This window comes from Temnothorax longispinosus, chromosome 11, assembly GCF_030848805.1.
Source record: "Temnothorax longispinosus isolate EJ_2023e chromosome 11, Tlon_JGU_v1, whole genome shotgun sequence".
NCBI lineage: Eukaryota > Metazoa > Arthropoda > Insecta > Hymenoptera > Formicidae > Temnothorax > Temnothorax longispinosus.
In genome coordinates, this window is record NC_092368.1 from 733992 (window position 1) to 752963 (window position 18972).

General features: G+C 37.9%; 1 protein-coding gene and 2 long non-coding RNA genes across 24 annotated transcripts in view; 2 read left to right on the plus strand and 1 right to left on the minus strand.

Annotated features, from left to right (window-relative positions):
* Shaker (potassium voltage-gated channel protein Shaker) overlaps positions 1-18972 on the minus strand; it is a 117774-nt gene that overhangs the window by 70528 nt on the left and 28274 nt on the right. The window contains exons 1-2 of one of the 12 annotated variants that reach the window (XM_071793149.1): positions 12497-12632; positions 8165-8761 (exon numbers count right to left, since the gene is read on the minus strand). The exons of 6 other annotated variants lie outside the window; for them this stretch is intronic. In XM_071793149.1, coding sequence (XP_071649250.1) covers positions 8165-8586 — 422 coding nt within the window. In that variant the 5' untranslated portion in view covers positions 8587-8761; positions 12497-12632. Of the gene's footprint in view, positions 1-911; positions 3904-8164; positions 11408-12496; positions 12633-14989; positions 15905-18972 lie in introns of those variants that run through there. 5 more of the 12 variants (XR_011734341.1, XM_071793157.1, XM_071793150.1 and 2 more) reach the window with 5 other exon arrangements.
* The window catches only part of LOC139821815 (uncharacterized), a 63967-nt gene that overhangs the window by 14629 nt on the left and 30366 nt on the right, over positions 1-18972 (plus strand). The window lies entirely within an intron of this gene.
* LOC139821816 (uncharacterized) lies at positions 12873-13660 on the plus strand. Its single transcript, XR_011734353.1, has 2 exons — positions 12873-13028; positions 13284-13660. It is a non-coding gene; the product is annotated as an uncharacterized lncRNA (long non-coding RNA).

Sequence of the window (18972 nt, forward strand, 5' to 3'; positions counted from 1 at the left end):
AATTTATGAAAAATGTGTAAAGTTGTCCGAAGAGTGCTTAATTAAGAAAGAAATTTTATCGACAGATTATTTTAAACGGCAAATTATTACGAGCGGTGTTTAATAGCTATCTAGGCTTCCCTAATTTTAAGCACCAACGCCTCGCCGCAGGATATATCGCAACTCGACCTCGAATAACGCGAAGCAATTCCCAACTTAGGGAATACCGTGCGATCAAGCCCGATCAAATGATGTAGATGCGCAGAGTGACGATATTTCATTGCCAGGTACATTTCACATCTGATCATTAGCCTCGATATTGGTATCTCGCTTCTAATATTTTTCACATTAATAGCATAACTGTAATATATCGATATAATTAAGTATAATATAATTTCATGCGCATTTCAATTAGGAAGTCAAAAATTTTAATATAAATTGTACAAGGGAGAACAAAAGTTTTTAATTACTTTTATGAAGATGAAAGCTTACGATCCTTAACATATACATATAGGGGGTGGTAAAGATCAAACAGAAATGTTATGTATACACGCCATCCTGCGGACAACCTCTGAAGCTGAATAATCACGTCGCAAGCTGTGTGCAAGCACGAGAGCTTGCAACGGGCTTTCATATCGTCGGAGTTGAAAACTACGTTACCAACTCGACGCAAAAAAAGTAAAAGAGATCTGAATAATCTCTATCTAACAGAATACAAATCGTTATATTATTTAAATACTTCATTTATTATTAAATTCTGTTTGTAACTTATAAATGCAAGGATGCATTTTATTAAATAATTTTCAATGCGAGACTTTTGCTTTATTTATAATATAGAACATAACAAATCATAATAATAATAATTAACTTTGATAAAAAAAACTGCTTATACTACTAAAAATTTATATTAATTTATTGTCGCTATCACCAACCTCTGGTTGAATTCGGTGCGCGGATCTACGCGTATTTGCAGCATATGTAACGTATGGTACACCATGATACAGATCATAATTAATATTATCACTAAATCACATGTGTTGCATTGTTTTATCTATATAAAACTTAATTATTTCATAAGTTAAACAATCAATTTGATGACAGGTATCTTTCAGGTACACACGTGAGATTATACACGTTGCTCCAATACATTTTAATTATTTTACAAAAAAAAGAGTCTTATATATACTATTTAAATAAACTTTTCTTTTTTCGTATTTTCTAGAATTAATATTTAATGTAAGATTCATTTAAACATTAAATGATTAATTTCACATAAAATCAATCAAATTTTGTATAGATTTAAATGTCAAAAATAAATATAAAAATATTAAATAATGAAAATTATTAGTTTATGCTTATGTAACAGCACGTTCCGTGTTTCAACCGTTTCACTGATCCGCAAAGCGCCTGACAGTGATTCCCGACATGTCAAGAACAACTGATTGATTGTGACACGAGGCGAGGTGCCAATCACTCTAGATAACCCAGAGAAGACCGTCGTGGTTACATCGATTACATCAGTAGTGTACCAATAGATCAAAATGGCGAATAAAAATAAAAAGACAATTTTCACAAAATCAGATTCTATCTATCCATAGCTTTCAACAATAAGAAATATTTGGCTAAAAACAAACACGCCCAATCCAAAAAAATTTCACAAAGCATCTGAGCAATGTAAAGGAACACCTGGCATAAATTAAATCCTACTAAATCTTTTAATCATTGACGAATTATACTTGATTGTCGGAAAGTTAATCGTAATCTTAATCCATTATTTCTAATGACAGATATGACACTCAATAATTCAAAGCTTCTTATAGATGTATCACCGAGTATACGATCAATTCGTACCACCAATGGTTCAATGGACATAAATAGTAAGCTACATTTATACTCCCCGTAAGCATTAACAAGCGCATTTTTTCCTTCGTACTTTAAAAGAAATAGACGACAAAGAAGAAATCGCAAATGATCACTCCAGACGCTTCCCAAGATAGACGAGAATATTGAATGATCAGACGGATTTCTATATTCATGCCATCCATAAATAGAAACAAATAACAATATAATTTCGCTCGACTAAGCAACAGCTAAGTAATACAAAACGCCAACTTTCGAGCATAAATAGAAAATTGATTTTGTAAACTTTGTCTACATCGTCCACAAATTTACATATTTCTCTAAATCCAAACAAAATTTTTCGAATCATCATTAAATTACTTTAAGCAAAATTCCAATTATTTATGTTGAATAAAGCAATGCAAAGTTATCTCGGGTTATTACATTTTGTATTATTATTTAGATTGTTAAGTAATATTAAGCAAATTTTTATATGCGTTTCTTCTAATCTTTTTTACGCAGAAAGAAAAGAATTTTACTGCCACAACAAAACTATAGCATGCTATTGCATATATTATATGGAGGGGTAAAAGCCATAGTGGTGTAAATCAATTTTTTTTAAATATTGACTTGTGTGCATAGATGCAATCTATACAATATATAAATTGCATATATGCACACGTAGTCAATATTTAAAAAAATTTGACTTACACCAATATGGCTTTTTTACCCCTCCATATGTAAAAGCAATTAACCTCCGCTCATCACAGCTAACTATATTTGATAATACAGCAAATTCTGTTTTTCGTTGAAAGAGCCTCGTTTATAAAAATACAAGTTTATTGCTAAAACAAAATAGTCTACCTCTAAAATAGATACATTTTTATTATTACAACAAAAGAATGTATTATTGTAACGATAATACAGCAAAATCTGTTTTTCGTTGAAAGATCCTCGTTTACAGAAATACAAATTTGTTGCTAAAGCAAGATAGTCTACCTCTAATAGATCCATTTTTGTTACTACAACAAAATAATGTATTATTACAGCGAAATAATTTGCAGTTCCAGCAGAATTCTTTTGAGCAAATAAAATTAGCATTGTGTTGACAAATCTTTTTACTCTTCGTATAATAATTAACAGTACTACGTGCTACGACAGCATAAAATATACTGCAATGCCAACAAACCTTTCTTCTCTATGTACATTTTATGTACACACGTGTTTCACGAGCAGCTTTTTGATAAAGAGCTATTTGAAAGTTCCAAGACAGAAAGCCATTGCTGTCGGTCCTGCATACCTTTCATCAATACAGTTTATAAGGCAAAGGCTTTTAAAGGGCTTCCAAATGTTCAGGGACGCGAAGAGATGTAAGTTATATGACGTATAGAGCACATGCTTATATAAATGGCCTCAGACGTTCATATTTAGGTGAACTTCGCATAAATGTCGCGGTTTGACATTATCGAATATTCATATAATGACGGACAATAAGTTTTGATTTTCGTTGTTAAACAACTTTATAGAATTTATTTCTCACTAGCATTGTTCCAACAAAGGAATCGATTCCGTATTCGTCAAAGAAATATACATCAGTTACTGGCGCCTAACTTATATAATCGTATAACTGTTGGAAACTTCTACACAAATAATTTTTTATATTTAATAATATTTGTCACAATAACTTCTTTTACTAAAGTTTAAGGGATTTCTTTAAAATAAGTACCATTTGATTTTAATGACTCACTAGAGATAAGTTTATTTTAACACGCCGGGATATATATGTTCTGCTAGACGTAAAATAATTAATATCACATGATATTTTTTATATTATATATCGCATTCTACTAAATAAAAATTTGATACAAAGAAAAATCTATTAGAAACTAATAACCTTAATAATAAACTTAATGATAAATCCAAAAATGATAATAATAAATCCAAAAACAAAGAAATAACGCCAACAGCGAGAATCGTGAAATAAATGATCGTATTTCTTTCGCTCCAGATTCGAGTCGAAGCTCGCGCGCAAGATTTAATTTACGTACCGACGTCACAGGCAAAGCGAGGATCACCACGAAAAAAGCAGGGCGACGTAAAAAAGAGAGAGAAAAGCGGAACGAAATCAATCGCGAGACGCAATTAAGAAGGACGAGAGATGAAGTTCGTCCGACAGAGTAATCGTGGTGCGATGCGACAGACGAAATGTGATGAAAAGGAACTTAAAGAACGATAGTCGGATGTAGTCGGATGAAATGAAAGAATTGTTTAAAGAACGATACTTAAAGTGGATAGATGAAATAAATATCTACAGAAAAGAAACCTTCAACACTATTTCAGTGGGATATTAAATAATGTTAATCTAACTTAAACGTTTAGAGTTTAGATAGCTGCACATATAAATAAGTAAGATATAAATATGCCTAAATATCAGCAGAACGTTAAATTGAAGCGTGAAGCAGACGCAGTGTTAGATCAGACTTATCTCGTTGGTCTCTCGCCTCTTTCATGTAAACCTCAATAATTTATGAACTTTAACAATCTTGAACAGATCAACGTTGGAAAAACACACGGCTTCGAAATAACACGATCTGACGCATGTACGTATATGTATATTAGCAAACTTGTTTGCTCCTGTTACAATTTCCTTTAAGTTACAAAGTGTAAATTGCACAGATCTTGCCTTCTATTTTAATAGCCTGTTTTCATGTCAACTTCTTACAAATGCAATTATAAAACGAAAAATAGAACGTGACTCTTCTTGCCGCTGTCATGAGAAAAACACGTAATGTTTCTCTCATGTTAAGATATTCTCTTATATTTAAGAGAATAAGAAATGTATTCGATAATTTTCCGAGAAAAGTAAATTTCTGGAATTTTCTGGCAAAGTAGCGTAAATAAAACTCTATAAAAATGCTATCTAAAATAATAATCCTCCATTTATATTTATCGACCAAAATCGATCGTGAATTAGCGCTTCTCTTTGCATTAGAATAATCTTTATTATTTAATAAAAATGAACAAATAAATCATATACGCAACTTATTATCCTTTGATCTATATATACAAAGATTGCGATATTTATACATAAACCAATATTCATTAAACAATAAAATTTCTTAACCCTTCATGTCCTCGATTATATTGACTCATATTCAAAAGTTACTTATAATGTTATGTGATTTATTTTGGCATAGATAAATAATAAAAGTAGTTATCAGAATGTTCCTGTCTTTTATCACTTCCAAAATTCATGAAGAACTATCTTCATCAATTAAAAACAATTTTAAAAATTAATTATATGTCACACAGAAGCTTAAAATTACAAAAAAAACAAGCACAAGATCTTCACTCGGCATGTTCTCGCCAAGTAATTTTGGATCCAATCATCAAAAATCAATGATTATAATTTGATATTTCAGTGTATTAAGATTATTAAGAATCGCGTAAATGAACGGTCTCGCTTCGCGTATATTTGGCGCAAGACACTCTACCGTGTCTCTTGATCCCATATATTAAATATTATTCGGATTTTTTAAATTTTAATATTATTTCTAATATTATTTTTCAAAATTATCGAATGTTTCAAAGAATTTTTACTAAGCTATAATATAAATCCGTTTTTCTGAAATTTCAAATTCTAATGTCATATTCAACAAAATCTAATCTTAAAATCCTTCAATCTATATCAGTTGTATTGTCATTGTAATATAATTTTTATATATAGAGTCATACAATATTAGAAATAGTTTTTTATAATTATCTCTCATAATTAAGGGTATTGTCTATAACTGTTGGTTGATACTTTGTGATTGATATAATAAAAAGAACTTAATATTAGTACAAAAAAAATTTCCCCAAAAATTTTTAGCGCATATACTTTGCTTTTCTTTTTCTTTTGTATTTATAAAATTTTTAACGATATATCCAGGATTAGTTTTCAAAAAAATAGATTAATTTTTTCTTATAGCTTGAATCTTGATCTTCAAAATAAAATAAACATCTTAATACGTTGTTCTTAAACAAAATTACATACATTTTTTAAATACATGTATGTATCGCGAGAACATAAGGGGTTAAGCCGATATTCAAGGTAGAGTTTGTAATAAGTTCTCTTATGTCTTCGTCTCATTCTTACCATACTATCCTTAAAATTGCATTAACTTTATGTGATTTTGCAAAGCACACTCGCGCAAATAATTACTCGCACCAACGTCATCTTGTCATATCTCACGTGCAAACTTTCGATGGGACCATGCATGCGCGTTCTCGCAGTGCAAAGGTATTGCTCGGGACGAATAACGCATCACTGATGCCTTCAAATTGATAAAACCAGAATAATTGAAGAAGCAATTGTCCAAAGAGAGTACTTTTGTAACATTGGCTCGAATCCCAAATGGCCAAAGGCATGAAAGATATTTTACAAATACGGTATATTTATTGCATCTTTATATACTTGATTCTTCAATATTAAATTAACGAATCATCGGTGTTTCGAACACGCTGGCAAACTATAGCTGAAACATAAAATTTACTAAGGGGTGGCAAGATATTTTCGTAGCACGAGCAATAAACAAAGGGGTGGCAGGTGGTTGGCAAGAGCGCTCATTTTATTTTTCCTCGTGTTTTTCCCTCGTATATCTTCCAAGCAGAAGCCAATCTCTTTCGGAGTTAATACACCGAGCAAAACATTCCACGACGGTCGTCCGCTGCGAAACGCAGCATTCGCACCAAGACATTGATAACCTGGCAGTGCGTGAAAGCTCTTTCGCTCAAGGTGTAAATCCCTTCATTCCATTCCATGGCAGCGCATTCCAAGCTCCGATCAAGGCACGATGAGCGATTTAGAATTTATTAATTTCACATTATCTCGATATTTTATCCGTTAAATATACATTTGACTTAGGTATTTCTCCTTTTTTATATATCAATCAAATAACATATATATGGATAAAAGGGACAGTATAAGTTAGGTTGACACCCAGTATTACCGCTCTATAACTCTATACTATAAATCGATTGCATTATTTTGCATATCCCATACTTTATATATGATCTCTATTATTTCATATGTCGCTTCTATATTATCTGTACATCGGTTCACTTATTTTACATATTCGTATACTATATTTCACATACTGGATCCACTACTTATATCGCTCCTTAATACGATATTATCATGCTAATAATATAAAGGTGCTTCGGAAAGGATTTCGCTGGATTTATTTTCGGAGGGTAATACGTATCATTTTTTTTTTTTATTATCACGTGATCATACTTTCGTCGCGTTGCAGCGGCGGGGGTACAGTCAGTAAGCGGTCCAACATCGAACATCGCAAGCTTGTGTGTGTTTTATAATGCCTTGTGCTGGTGGATGTGTCGAGGGATCTCGGGGAGGTCTGTGTCCGTCGCCGAAGGTCACACGATGTGGGACATACAAAGCCTCTGTGAACATTGTGCATTCGGCATCAATGGAAGCTGTGACAAGGGCAACGGAAATGCCAAAAAAAAAATGACGAGGAAATGGGGAAAAGGCAAACGGAATTTGGGTTTCATGGCTTCAATTTCCTGCGATCAATCGCGTCCTTATAATTTTCTATCGGAACTGGTTACACGGCTGACATTCATTTCATCTAATGAATCATCAGAAGCAAAAGTAAAAGAGATACATATGCACGGATGACCACGGATATCGATCGACAAGAGATATTGGATCGACATTGGAAAAACACGTGAGTCACAGTGAGCGCTTATAACCGTATTTCCCTGTAATATTTCGACGTGGGAATACCGCGTTCCCATTCCAGGTACCTAACAACGAACATTCGATAGATCGCCCGGAAAGAGAAGCGGAAGGGTATTGGATTCGACTGTTCCACATCGACGTGGACAGGTTCTCGATTAAACCAGCATTCCCGAAAGAATAATCGGTGACAAATGGAACACAATCTCCCTTACGTAACTTACACGTAAATAAATAGTCTAATTATATATTCGGAAGAGTTAAGAGAATAAAAATTTTAAAAGTTAACATTTATAAAGAGAATTGTTATAAAATAGAAAATTATTCTAGAAAATGAATTTAATTGTATATAAATTCTAAAGAAATGAAAAATTCCAAAAATTGTCTTACTGGCACGTACGAATATCAAAAGAAGAAAAGACCGAAGATAATAAATTCCGCTAACTGCAGCGAGTAATCAGAAGGATCAAGGAAATGTATACATATCGGCAAAACATGTGAGAAAGGACTCGGGACCAGGCACAATATATCAGCCGGTTGTCAATGTCAGCCTTCCAGTGGATCGAAAGAGAAACAATCGATATCACAGGTGAATGCACTCACCGCTGCTTCGTCTTAACGCGACGATTATAGCGGTGAAATTCCACCGGGTCGTTGGGGTCGAAGCCCCGGCGATGTTTCGGCGGCGAGGACATGGCGGCCGCCTTCTTGGCTTTACCGTCGCTCGGATTCATGGTGATCGCGGGGTTGTTATTGCCGCTGATGACGGCGCAGGCAGTGCCGTTGCCGGTGCCGAGGTGCAGCGAGATGAGCGGCGGCGGCGAGGGTGGCAGCTGCTGCTGATGCTGCTGCTGCTGCTGGGCGGAGGAGTGGCGGACGGCGCTGCCGGACGATCGCTCCGGAGGATGACAACGGCAGCCTGGTGCTGGCGGCTCGCCAAGGACACGTTCCCCGTGACCGACGTGGCTCTGGGGCACCGCGTTCAGCTCGTGCCTGGTAACCCTACCGGCGCCCGGCCCACCCATTCAAACCCGCGATGATCGCCGCCCGCGATGACTCCACCTCTCCGATCTCACCGTGACTGCCCCTGCCGACGGATTCCGCGCACCTGCCGCAGCACGCTCTCGGTCTCGGCGACTCCGACTCGCGCCTCCTGTTGTACCTCTCGATTCTACGATCACCGGTCGGTCGCACGCGTCTCTGCGAACGCGGCGAGAATGACGACGACGAAGGGCCCGAGGAAGTGCCGCCGCGTAGCCGGGACGGAACCCGGCACGCCGGCTTGCCCGGCCTCATGCACGCGTCACTACTGACTCGATCTGTCGGTCTCTCTTTCACCCTGGCTCGCACACGCCACTCATCCAATTTTCGGGAGGGGTGGTGCTCGTTGAGAGACGCGCGTTCATGGGGTAAGAAGCGAGGGGAAGGGAAGCACCGGGTTGATCAAGAGAGTGGCCCTAACATGACCGCCACCGGGAGGGGTGGCGCGCGCGACAACTGATGCTGAGACGCGATCCTACTTCCGTCCCGCGATCACGCCGACTCACTTTAACGCGATGCGATGCACCCTTCGCATCCTCTCGCATCCCTGTGTGATCACGCCCCCTCGCATCTGCCGCGCGATGGCAGCACCGCGGCGTTATGTATGAAGCACGATGCAACAGTATACGAAAAATTGGGAAAGAGGTGGCGGCGAGGGTTTTCCGCGCATCGAGCGTGACAGGGGTTGGAGGCTGATCGGCGTGAAAAACTAAGCGAGACTGACGCGGTACTGCCATCGACATAGGGATGACGCGATTTGATCGAAAGGAGAGAAATTTCGTTATACACCGACGTTATATCACGACCGCGACTTCACCTACCGAAGTGTGCTGAAAGTACGCTTGATCATCGATAAACTAGTCCGCCGTTACATAAACCGATTGACATGATCGTGAATGACGCAGTTGGAACATTAATTAATAAGGAGGTTAACGAGAAAGGCTTAGTGGTGAACGTGGGAAGTCTAGACACCGTGGCGATTGAATCCATTCGCGTGAACACGCTATCTTCGATTGCAACGTGCCACTGTAAACTCACCCCCTACATCCCCCCGCGCATGACGTTTCTGATTTTCGAAGGAAGCAATTGGTGGCAGCACTGCAGATCACGAGACTCAGGCGGACCGACAAGTACACGAGGGCGGTCAAGAAGGATCGTGGAAGGGGTAGTGAAACACTGTTGGAACAGGGGCAGTGGGATAACCCCGATTAGTCGGCGGAGGGCGCGCGAGGAAACCGACACGCCGATCTGATAACTACCCTTCCGCAGCCACGCACGAATAATTACTCCATTCGTAAACAGCTTTTTATTTCTGCCTCATTTTTTCTTGCTTTTTTCCTCCCACTTGAATAATATTAAACTTCCTGCGACTAATAGAAATTCCAGGCAGAATGCATTCTGAGATGAAAAATCGGTATTTTATTCCAAGTACTTTAAATTAGTACCTTATTGTTTTGAACTTTTGCACTAAAAACAAATCTGGTTCGTTCATTTTCCACCAGAAAATACTGGCTGAATCTATCAGAATCTGGTTAAGTTAATAGAAATTCTGGTTGCATAACTGAAATTCTGGTTGCATTAATTGGAAAAATCTGGTTCGTTCATTTCTCACCAAACGTCCGATTAATTCAATCAGATATTTTTCCGTAAATAAATAAAAATTTGAAATAACAGAAATGCCAATAAAGAAATTGGAAGGTATTCCTCTGCCAACTATTCTGTTTTCCGGTTTCAAGGAGAGTACAATAGGGTCATTGAAGTTGAATTATGCGAATACTGAAGTGGAGAGAAATAATTTTGAACGTTCGTACCGCGATCGAAATTTCAAATTAAATCAATACAACAGCTGAATATTAATTTGAAAAAATTTGAATTCTTTTTCCCTACAAGAGGAAATATTTCCAATTAAAATACAAAACAATGCAATCGATGATGATTCATAACAATCAATTACTTTCTGTGCCCACTATCATCTTGAAAATATTCCACTTAATTATCAAGTGTAAACTTGCAGAACAACACCAGCTGATTAAACACGTGAACATGACAATGAAAATAAAACGCTCAATTATGGAACGAATCAAGAGCGATGGAAAAAGCGGAATGAGACGATCGATGGTTGGCAAGCTTGTAACAACGAGAGTAAAACACGTGGTCGAACTTAGCCCGCTGATCGAGTTGGCGATCAGCCAATCTATTCCGCCCAAGTTCGCCTGTGACCACTGTATTTGATCACGGAAGATAAATGCGTTTAATCTATGAAATCGTACTAGACCTTCGCGGTATTCAATCTTTTCCGTTGGGGGATCGAAATGCACTTTGGCTCTCCCTTTCGCGCTGAGAATACTCACTCAACGATCAACAGACATATCACCTCGTCAGCAACGCGATAAAAATTGCGAACTAATGAAACAGAAAAAAAAATATTTTTCTCGCCGAAGTATTCCTGATCTACCACAAGGAAAATAATTGCTAGAACGCTTCCGCCGACAGTTACAAGATGGCGGTGCCGCAAAGCACCACGGCCGTCTGGTCAATACCAGAAAATGAGGTTCACCTGGCACGCTAACCCCGATTCAAAGACGTACGCGACGATTCCAGGCAATCGTGCGTCCCACACCAAAGGTGTGTAGAAATAAAGCGGAATTGTTTTGAAAAAAAGTGTAACACAATATTAGTACAAGTTCTCAACTTTATGGAGTTTGAAAACTAAGCCAACGCGCGAATGATATTCGTAATATAAGAAGTCTAATTGATTTCTGGATGTAAAATCAGATGAATGAGTTAATATGAGATTGTAAATGTACAATGACTTAAAAGACGGTCAACAATTTTTTAAAATTAACTTGATGATACAAAATGGCACATATGTATGGTCTACATAAAAATAAACCAACAATTAAAAAAAAGAGATTTAATTATATACTTAAATAAAATACTTATGTAGATTTCATCTACTAATTGGAAATCTAAATTTCGAAAATATTTGTAAAATGTAAAAGTTACACGCGATCTGCAGTGCAAAGGTAAACTCTAAAACTTGAAATAAGATTAAACATTTAAACTGTTCTCAAAAAATAGAGCGTAAGAAGTAGATCCACAGATAACACTCAGTAGTACAAAGTCATCCGCGTTGACTGTAGTTTGTAAGTGGAACTCGTAACTCAATCTTCGATCGTTGCGGTCATAGTACGATTTAAAAAGATAAACTGTTCTCACTAACTTTGCACAACTAGGACGATTAGGTTTCGTCAATTTCATGGTTTTACACCGCTAAGTCTCCTGGTGCGAGTTGTTTATAGTTTGCTCAAAGTTAAGAATTGCTCTATTCTACTCAGGATAAAAACAACGAAGAAGTATTTTCATATAGAGTGCTTCTCTCTCTCTCTCTCTCTCTCCCGAATTGATGAGAGCAAGCTCCACAAAGACTCTTTGATGTATTCCGATAAACGCGACTGACTTGACCAAAAACTCAAGCAGAAGCAAATAATCGATCAAGAGGGCCTCTTAAATGTTACAAGCTTTGAAATATTATTAACTGCTCAATGAAATGAAAAGTGGATTCCTTCGTGACAAAAGTGAATTTTAGCTATCGTCTATCCCATCTCATACACGTACCTGCTCGGTGCCATTTATAAACAATCGAACTTGAATCAGCTGTTCATACAATCAAATCTTATTTTATGTATCTTCCTAAAAAGAAAACTTTTCTTTCTATTTTTTTTTTCGCCTTTTATACTTGGACCTTCTCCACCTCTTTCCCTTCTTCAGATACACTCGCTCGTGCCATCTAAAGACGGCACACAGCTACCAAAACGAACTAGCCACTCAGACCAAAAGAGCCGTTTCAAGCAAGCTTTTTATACTCTCACACCAATCATTCCCTCTACCCACCCGTCGTCACGTGACGGAGAAATCTAGATGAAGATACCACGTATGCAGCATCCACAAGCTCTCTCCCGCGAGTTTCTCGGCCCTTCGTCTAAGTCAGTTTCGCCTGCCGTACGTATATATTTTGCGTGGACGAGCGCGACGGGGTTTTGGTATCCTCGAGAAGGAGCTTTTCGCAAGCTCGACCAATCACTGACGCGAATGGTAGCACGGCGTCGGTATGACTGACTTTCTCTCTCCTGACCCGTTGTGCATGACCTGCACGACTTATGGCAAGCAACCACCGCTGAAGGCGGTATCTGTGGTTGGTCAGCCGGTCGGCCGTTCGCTTCCTTTCTACCTTCGCTACCGCGGTCTCTCCGCGTACATATGTATTCGTGTCACGCCGGTGCCGCGTCGCGTCGCGTCGTATCGCGGAACGCTCTTGTCAGCAACGTAACCCGGACTCGGTATCGGCTAGGAATTGGAACGCGCCGGTACCACCGGCGATGAGATAATGCATTCGTCTTCGATTTGTGGCAGTTCAATAAGCCATGTAATAACGTAATCGAGTCACTTTGCACATAAAGTGGCTAATATAGATATCTAGGATCGTCCATTCTTTAATAATTTTCAAAAAAAACACCATTTACTTTTTAATTTAAATTATTAAATATATTATATGGATAATTAAAGGTACACTTAAAAGTATTATTAATTTCGAATGTAGCAAGCATCTCGAAACACTTAAAGTTCCCACAATTTTCTTTTGTTATATTTTATAGGATTTTATATCATACATTTTCTACAGTCTCTAGATAAGCGCATTTTCAAGCATTTCGCATCGTACAATCTGAAAAGGGGGCCACGGTCTCTTGAGCGTACAACAATGATTATCGTCGAGAGTGGCTTTCAACCTACTCGCGGGAGTTAAGTCGGTACATTATAAACCATCGCTGACATATAAGAGGTCTAAGAGGACGCTTTGAAACTCTGCGAGAGGGCTGACGGTTTATGGGACAGCCCCCATCACAGTTGACCACAACGCACGTTTCGCAACCAAGTCGGCGATTCTAGATCTCTCTTGGCGGATCAATAATGGACTTCGGAATAAACACATTTAAGCTCAAATTATCAAATCTTGTCGTGGCATATACGATGTTGAATAAATTCACGTATAATATCCTGCTGAAAAGAGCTCTAAATATGCTTCTTTCATCTATTTCGACATGACATATAATGAACACAAATACACCTAAGATTTGTTTATAACAAAGCCTAATTTAATTCCGCTGCCGGTATTAACCGAATTATTTACGCTGTCGGCCCTTTTCCCTCGACATGTAGAAATCGTCGGGAAACTATGTTAGATAAATTCTCGAAAAATAGGTCGTGCTCGATATTTCCAAATTTTTCTTCTTCCTAGTCGTTGATTGCTTTTTCGCGCATCATAATCCTTTTTACATTCGTGGATTGACTATAGTTCGTCACTATTTTCAATCACTGTCTGTATCTTTTGCTTTACGCATCACTTTTGTTATCATTAGATTTATAAATATTTTAATATAATCTTTGTGCCTATTGTCCTCTGCTTCTTTTTTTAATTTTTAAATTACTGCGAGATAAATATATATTAAAGAAGTGTCTTTTCGCTTACGGTATAAAGATGAATGCGACCGAAATAGAATAGTCAAATTGGTAAGAAAACGAGACTTTTATTTATACAGTATCGTAATCTATGAATATCGATTCTGATTCACAGTTACAGTTTCACTCGCTATCACTCATGCCTATTGTTACCAAAGCTATAAATAAATCAGTCTATGCAAAAAATAATCGATGCCGAATAAAAAAGTATTAGTATTTGGATGCTATCAATCAATGTACTCCTAGACAAAGAGCTTTTGACTGCTTGCTTATCGACTTCCAAGAGCTTGCGTCAGATGGCATGAGCTTCCTAGAAACAAGCTCATCAAATGTTCGATTTTAACGTTATTTAAATAGATTTTAAGGAGAATCAAAAATATATTAAAATTGCATAAAATTTAAAAAATAAGTTCTTTTATTAATAACGTCAGCATATAAATTTTTTTAAATTTTTTTTCATCGGTTAGTTTTTGAGAACATTTATAACAAAGTTCAAGATTTTTTAATGAAAGACTCAATGTTGCATATCAATTATCAACAAAATGACTTAATTTTCTTCACTACTTCCCAAATGATTTCATTACATACCATTGTCGCAATAAACCTTTCCCAGAAAATGTTTCAAATCTTAATTTACTTAATGAAATATACAGCATAAAACCTACGATAATTTTACCGCTAATTAATATAAAAGCAATTGTCTTGCATATCAGATAATACTTCGCAAGTAGAAATTTGCGCCCAAAACGGATCCTATTTGTCGACCAGTTCTCTTCCATGAAATACGATCTACTTCAATTACTCGGTGCATAGAAACAAGTACTCTGCGAGCCAAACGGATAATTGGTACTCGCATCACATAATCATTACCTTTTCCCACGCTCGGGCGATTTCCGTTTCCGGCGCGGGAACATCCTCATCCCGAGAAATGTGCTTCTCATACCAGCGTGCATCGTGAATGCTCTAATCTTTAAACGCTTTTGGATTACGAGAGCCTGGCGACAACCCACTCGACGTGAACCATCACGTCACGATTTCTTACACACACACCAAATATTCATCGTCAACTACCTCAAATCGCACATATAGATTGACCAAAAAAAAAATCGATCAATTACGTCGATCGATCAAAAGTCGAAACTTCACATTTCGTGCACGCACAGCTATCGAATTCTCACGAATCATGGTGCAAATTTCACTGAATTATTCACACTTTTAACACGTTAAATATCCGTTATAAATTAAATTCGGCCGCATTCGATCGATTTTCCCCGCGTAGAACAAATTTTTTAATCGATCGCCTTTTGCCACGTGCATAGATCGAGGCCTCTGCCATCGAGCAATGATACTAAAGCATTACGCTCTCCAAAAAGCAGTCTACTAGTGGAGACACTTTCACAGACAGAGTATCTCGATGTTAAAAATACACCGCGAGCCTTAGTTACGTTTCCAAATCGACGTCTGGCCGTATGTACATTCAGCTGAATGTGAATCACCTATCGGTAATTATATTATTAGAATAAAAAACAATTTTTTTTAACTTTGCTTATCTCTTAGAAACTGCTGTATATTCAGGAATTATTTGCAAAAGTAATATTTCAATTATGAAGTACACTTAAGCGAAATCAGTGCTGCCTTCGAGTACAATCTTCAATTGATCGCGACTCATTTATAAAGTTTCGCGATTTTGTCATTCATCTCGTGCTCTCGTTTTCCCCACTCCGTTCGTCTATTTCTATCTATATCTTCCGTCCTTAATTTACTCCGAGTGACACTGGACCAGGCCACCAAACGGGATCTCCCGAATTACAAGAGTCGACCGTCGCGTCGTGCTTTCGTGCGCCAGATCGCGATGAGGTTTAATTAATTTGATTTACAGCGGAATCGATCTATCAAGAGGGACGAGGCGCAGGAAACTTGGGTGATATTGCTAACTGAACCTAAGGCAATCGAGAAACACTCGGTTATCGGCCACTTGAAAAATATTGACTCTTCTTTAACGAAATTACTGATACGTGATTCATTGAAAATATCGCATCGTAAATGCAGTAGCGAAGCCGTAGTAAAAGTTGCAACTTTCATTAAATTGTATCGATTCTATAAATACGATTTAAGTTATCGATTTTATATAAATGTCGTGCCTTGTGACTTTTAACCACCGCGCTTTGAACTTCTCCGAACTTCCTCGGACTATTTTCCCTTTCTTGACCTACAATATCCGTAGATCGCGCCAGAGGCATATAAGTTCCGGATGCCATAACATCACGGGTATCACGGAACACTTCAAAGAAGAAGAAGTTTGATCGCAAATTTCTTTCGCGAAAATGAACTCACGTGTTCAATTAGGTCAACAGACCTAACATGGAAATAATAAATCAAGAGATTTTAATTTAGCCCGTTTATCTTGTGCTACAAGAAAATATTTTAATTCATAGACGAAGAATTTTTTAAAGCGTAACTAATTGATATGTATAAAATTAATTCAAAATCTAATTGTACGATGCTCATTGATAGAGATATTTGTAGATCACTCTAAGTCCCTGAAACGCGTTTCCGACGCTCGGTGTGTTATGGTGGGCGGAGTGGCAGCCAGTCAGTGTATTTTGGAAACGAAGGTAAAATGTCTGGCCTGGGAACGGCTAAACAACGTTAGGCCGTTCGCCAGAAGTTGCAGGGTTAGAAAAGTATTCGAACGACATCATCTCTTCGCTATAAATATCTCCCGACATCTCACGACCTCATCTCGGGAAACCTTTATCTGCCAACGTTTATAAAAACTATCGCCACTAGCGGACATGAAATGGATCGTTTCTACGACATGTTTGCGAAATTTCCGAGTAAGAGCATATCATTCACAGGTAATATAAGATACGATGCATCAGGCGCAATTGGCGCGGGTCATTTCACCTCTTGGCGCGATCAATTGAGAGTTAATCGTGCAGTTATGCGCAGCTTTCCGAAGTCCAACACGTTCTATGCATTCCTAACGCGATAAATTCCGAACTAATTGAAACGAATATAGACCCTACGCGTCAGCTTTCAAATATCCTGATTTGCATAATTCTGCAGCTTTTCCGCTTGATCTCTCACTCATCAACTAGCCTATATGGCCTAAACTAGTAGTTTACACGGTGAATTATTAGAAGCGCAAGATGAAAATAGAGACGAAATTATATTCCTGTCGAAATTCAAGTGAATGGGATTGTGTCACGTGCTATCAAAGAAAACTAAATTTCAGTAACGAACTTCATATTGACTGTTAGCTTAGCAGGATTAAATGATTGACTTGTTCCACTCAGAGAGGCTGAATCGCGAAAGATTGATGAAAAAAAGTCCCAGTTGACACAAAGCATCAGTACATTACATCTATATTGTAATTTTGCATTCAACAATGTAAATGTAATGTAACACCACCTATAACACAAATGCAAATCTAACTAATGCTGTAACTAATGCTCCGTGTCGGCTGGAATGCCATCTCGACGCTCATCGATAATAGAGATCAACCGTCCGCTTTACGCACTGGCGCAATGCAGACTGCGAGCCAAGCCACTGGGCGGTACGCACGCGTAAGCATGAAATTGCCGCCGCAATTTCCACCAGAGAGCAGGAAACTTAGAATTTGGTCACGTGTACGGCGATGATGACGTTAGCCGGATGCAGTCGGCGCGCGATCGATCGTAGTTCGAGGTGGTAAAAGCTCTCCCCGCGTGTGCTGATACTTTCTATTATGTTTATCCGAACAATACGTGATTTCTCAAACGTGTATAGTTCTCACATTAAACCACTAAATACTAAATGATCTCTTAAATTCAAATCTTTGTAAGCGACGTTTGTCACACGTGACAAAGATATAGCAAATAGCATATCTGGTGTAATAGATCAATCGTACAAATTCTACCGCTCGTCAAAAAGTTTCTATGTAAACTTGTTCGTATGTAGAAAAATTATGAGAGAATTTCGAAAAATTTACGCTATCAACAGTTAAAAAAGATGCAACTCACCCTTAATGTACGAATAAGATTTAGTAGCTCTGCACTTACCTGCAACAAAGAAATATAAGCACATTAGCATCAGTGAGATAAAATTAAAAAAGTTGTTGACGTTGTCAAGTTATTTTACGCTTACATTTTGCCTTACATTTTAGTTTCTTTATTCTCATAGAATAATTTTATTCTTGTCCCAATTGTGGACATTGTGTTATCTGGTTATATTCTATTTTATTCTTATAGAAAATAATAAAAATTATATGTATAACATATATATATACATCTTTTTCCCCCAATAATAAACAATTGATTTCGTACAGATACAGGAGAACTTAATCAAATTGTCTGCTAAAACAATCCATATGACGGTCTGTGCATACAATGGCCATTCATCGAATCGTTTTTCGGCTGAACGCGAGGCAGGTTCAAGTGCGAGCTAAAAAGCGCGCCTTTGGCGCGCAAAGACGAAAGGGAGCGCGAAACGGGGCAGAGCGCGATATGTCGCAATGCGTCTTGACGTCACCGACGTCACTGGTGGGATTCGAGGGGGTTGATAGGCGGAAAGGGTGGGGGGTCCAGATGAGGACCATGCGGACGCACGTGTGCACGTCGCCAACAAGCCACTGCGACGAGCCATCTGTCGGACGTCGTAACAAAGTGGCACCGAAAGCACATTCAGCACTGGTAATTCAATCCCCGCCGTCGCGGGAGCACGAAGTCAATCGAAATAACAGAATCGATCATTCGTGAGGCAACGTGTCGGGCGGCGTGCGCGTCCGCATTGACACAATTAAAAATTATCGCTACTTGTATTAATACTCGTATTAATAAATACAAAATCGTCTTATTTTTTCTAAAAAAAAA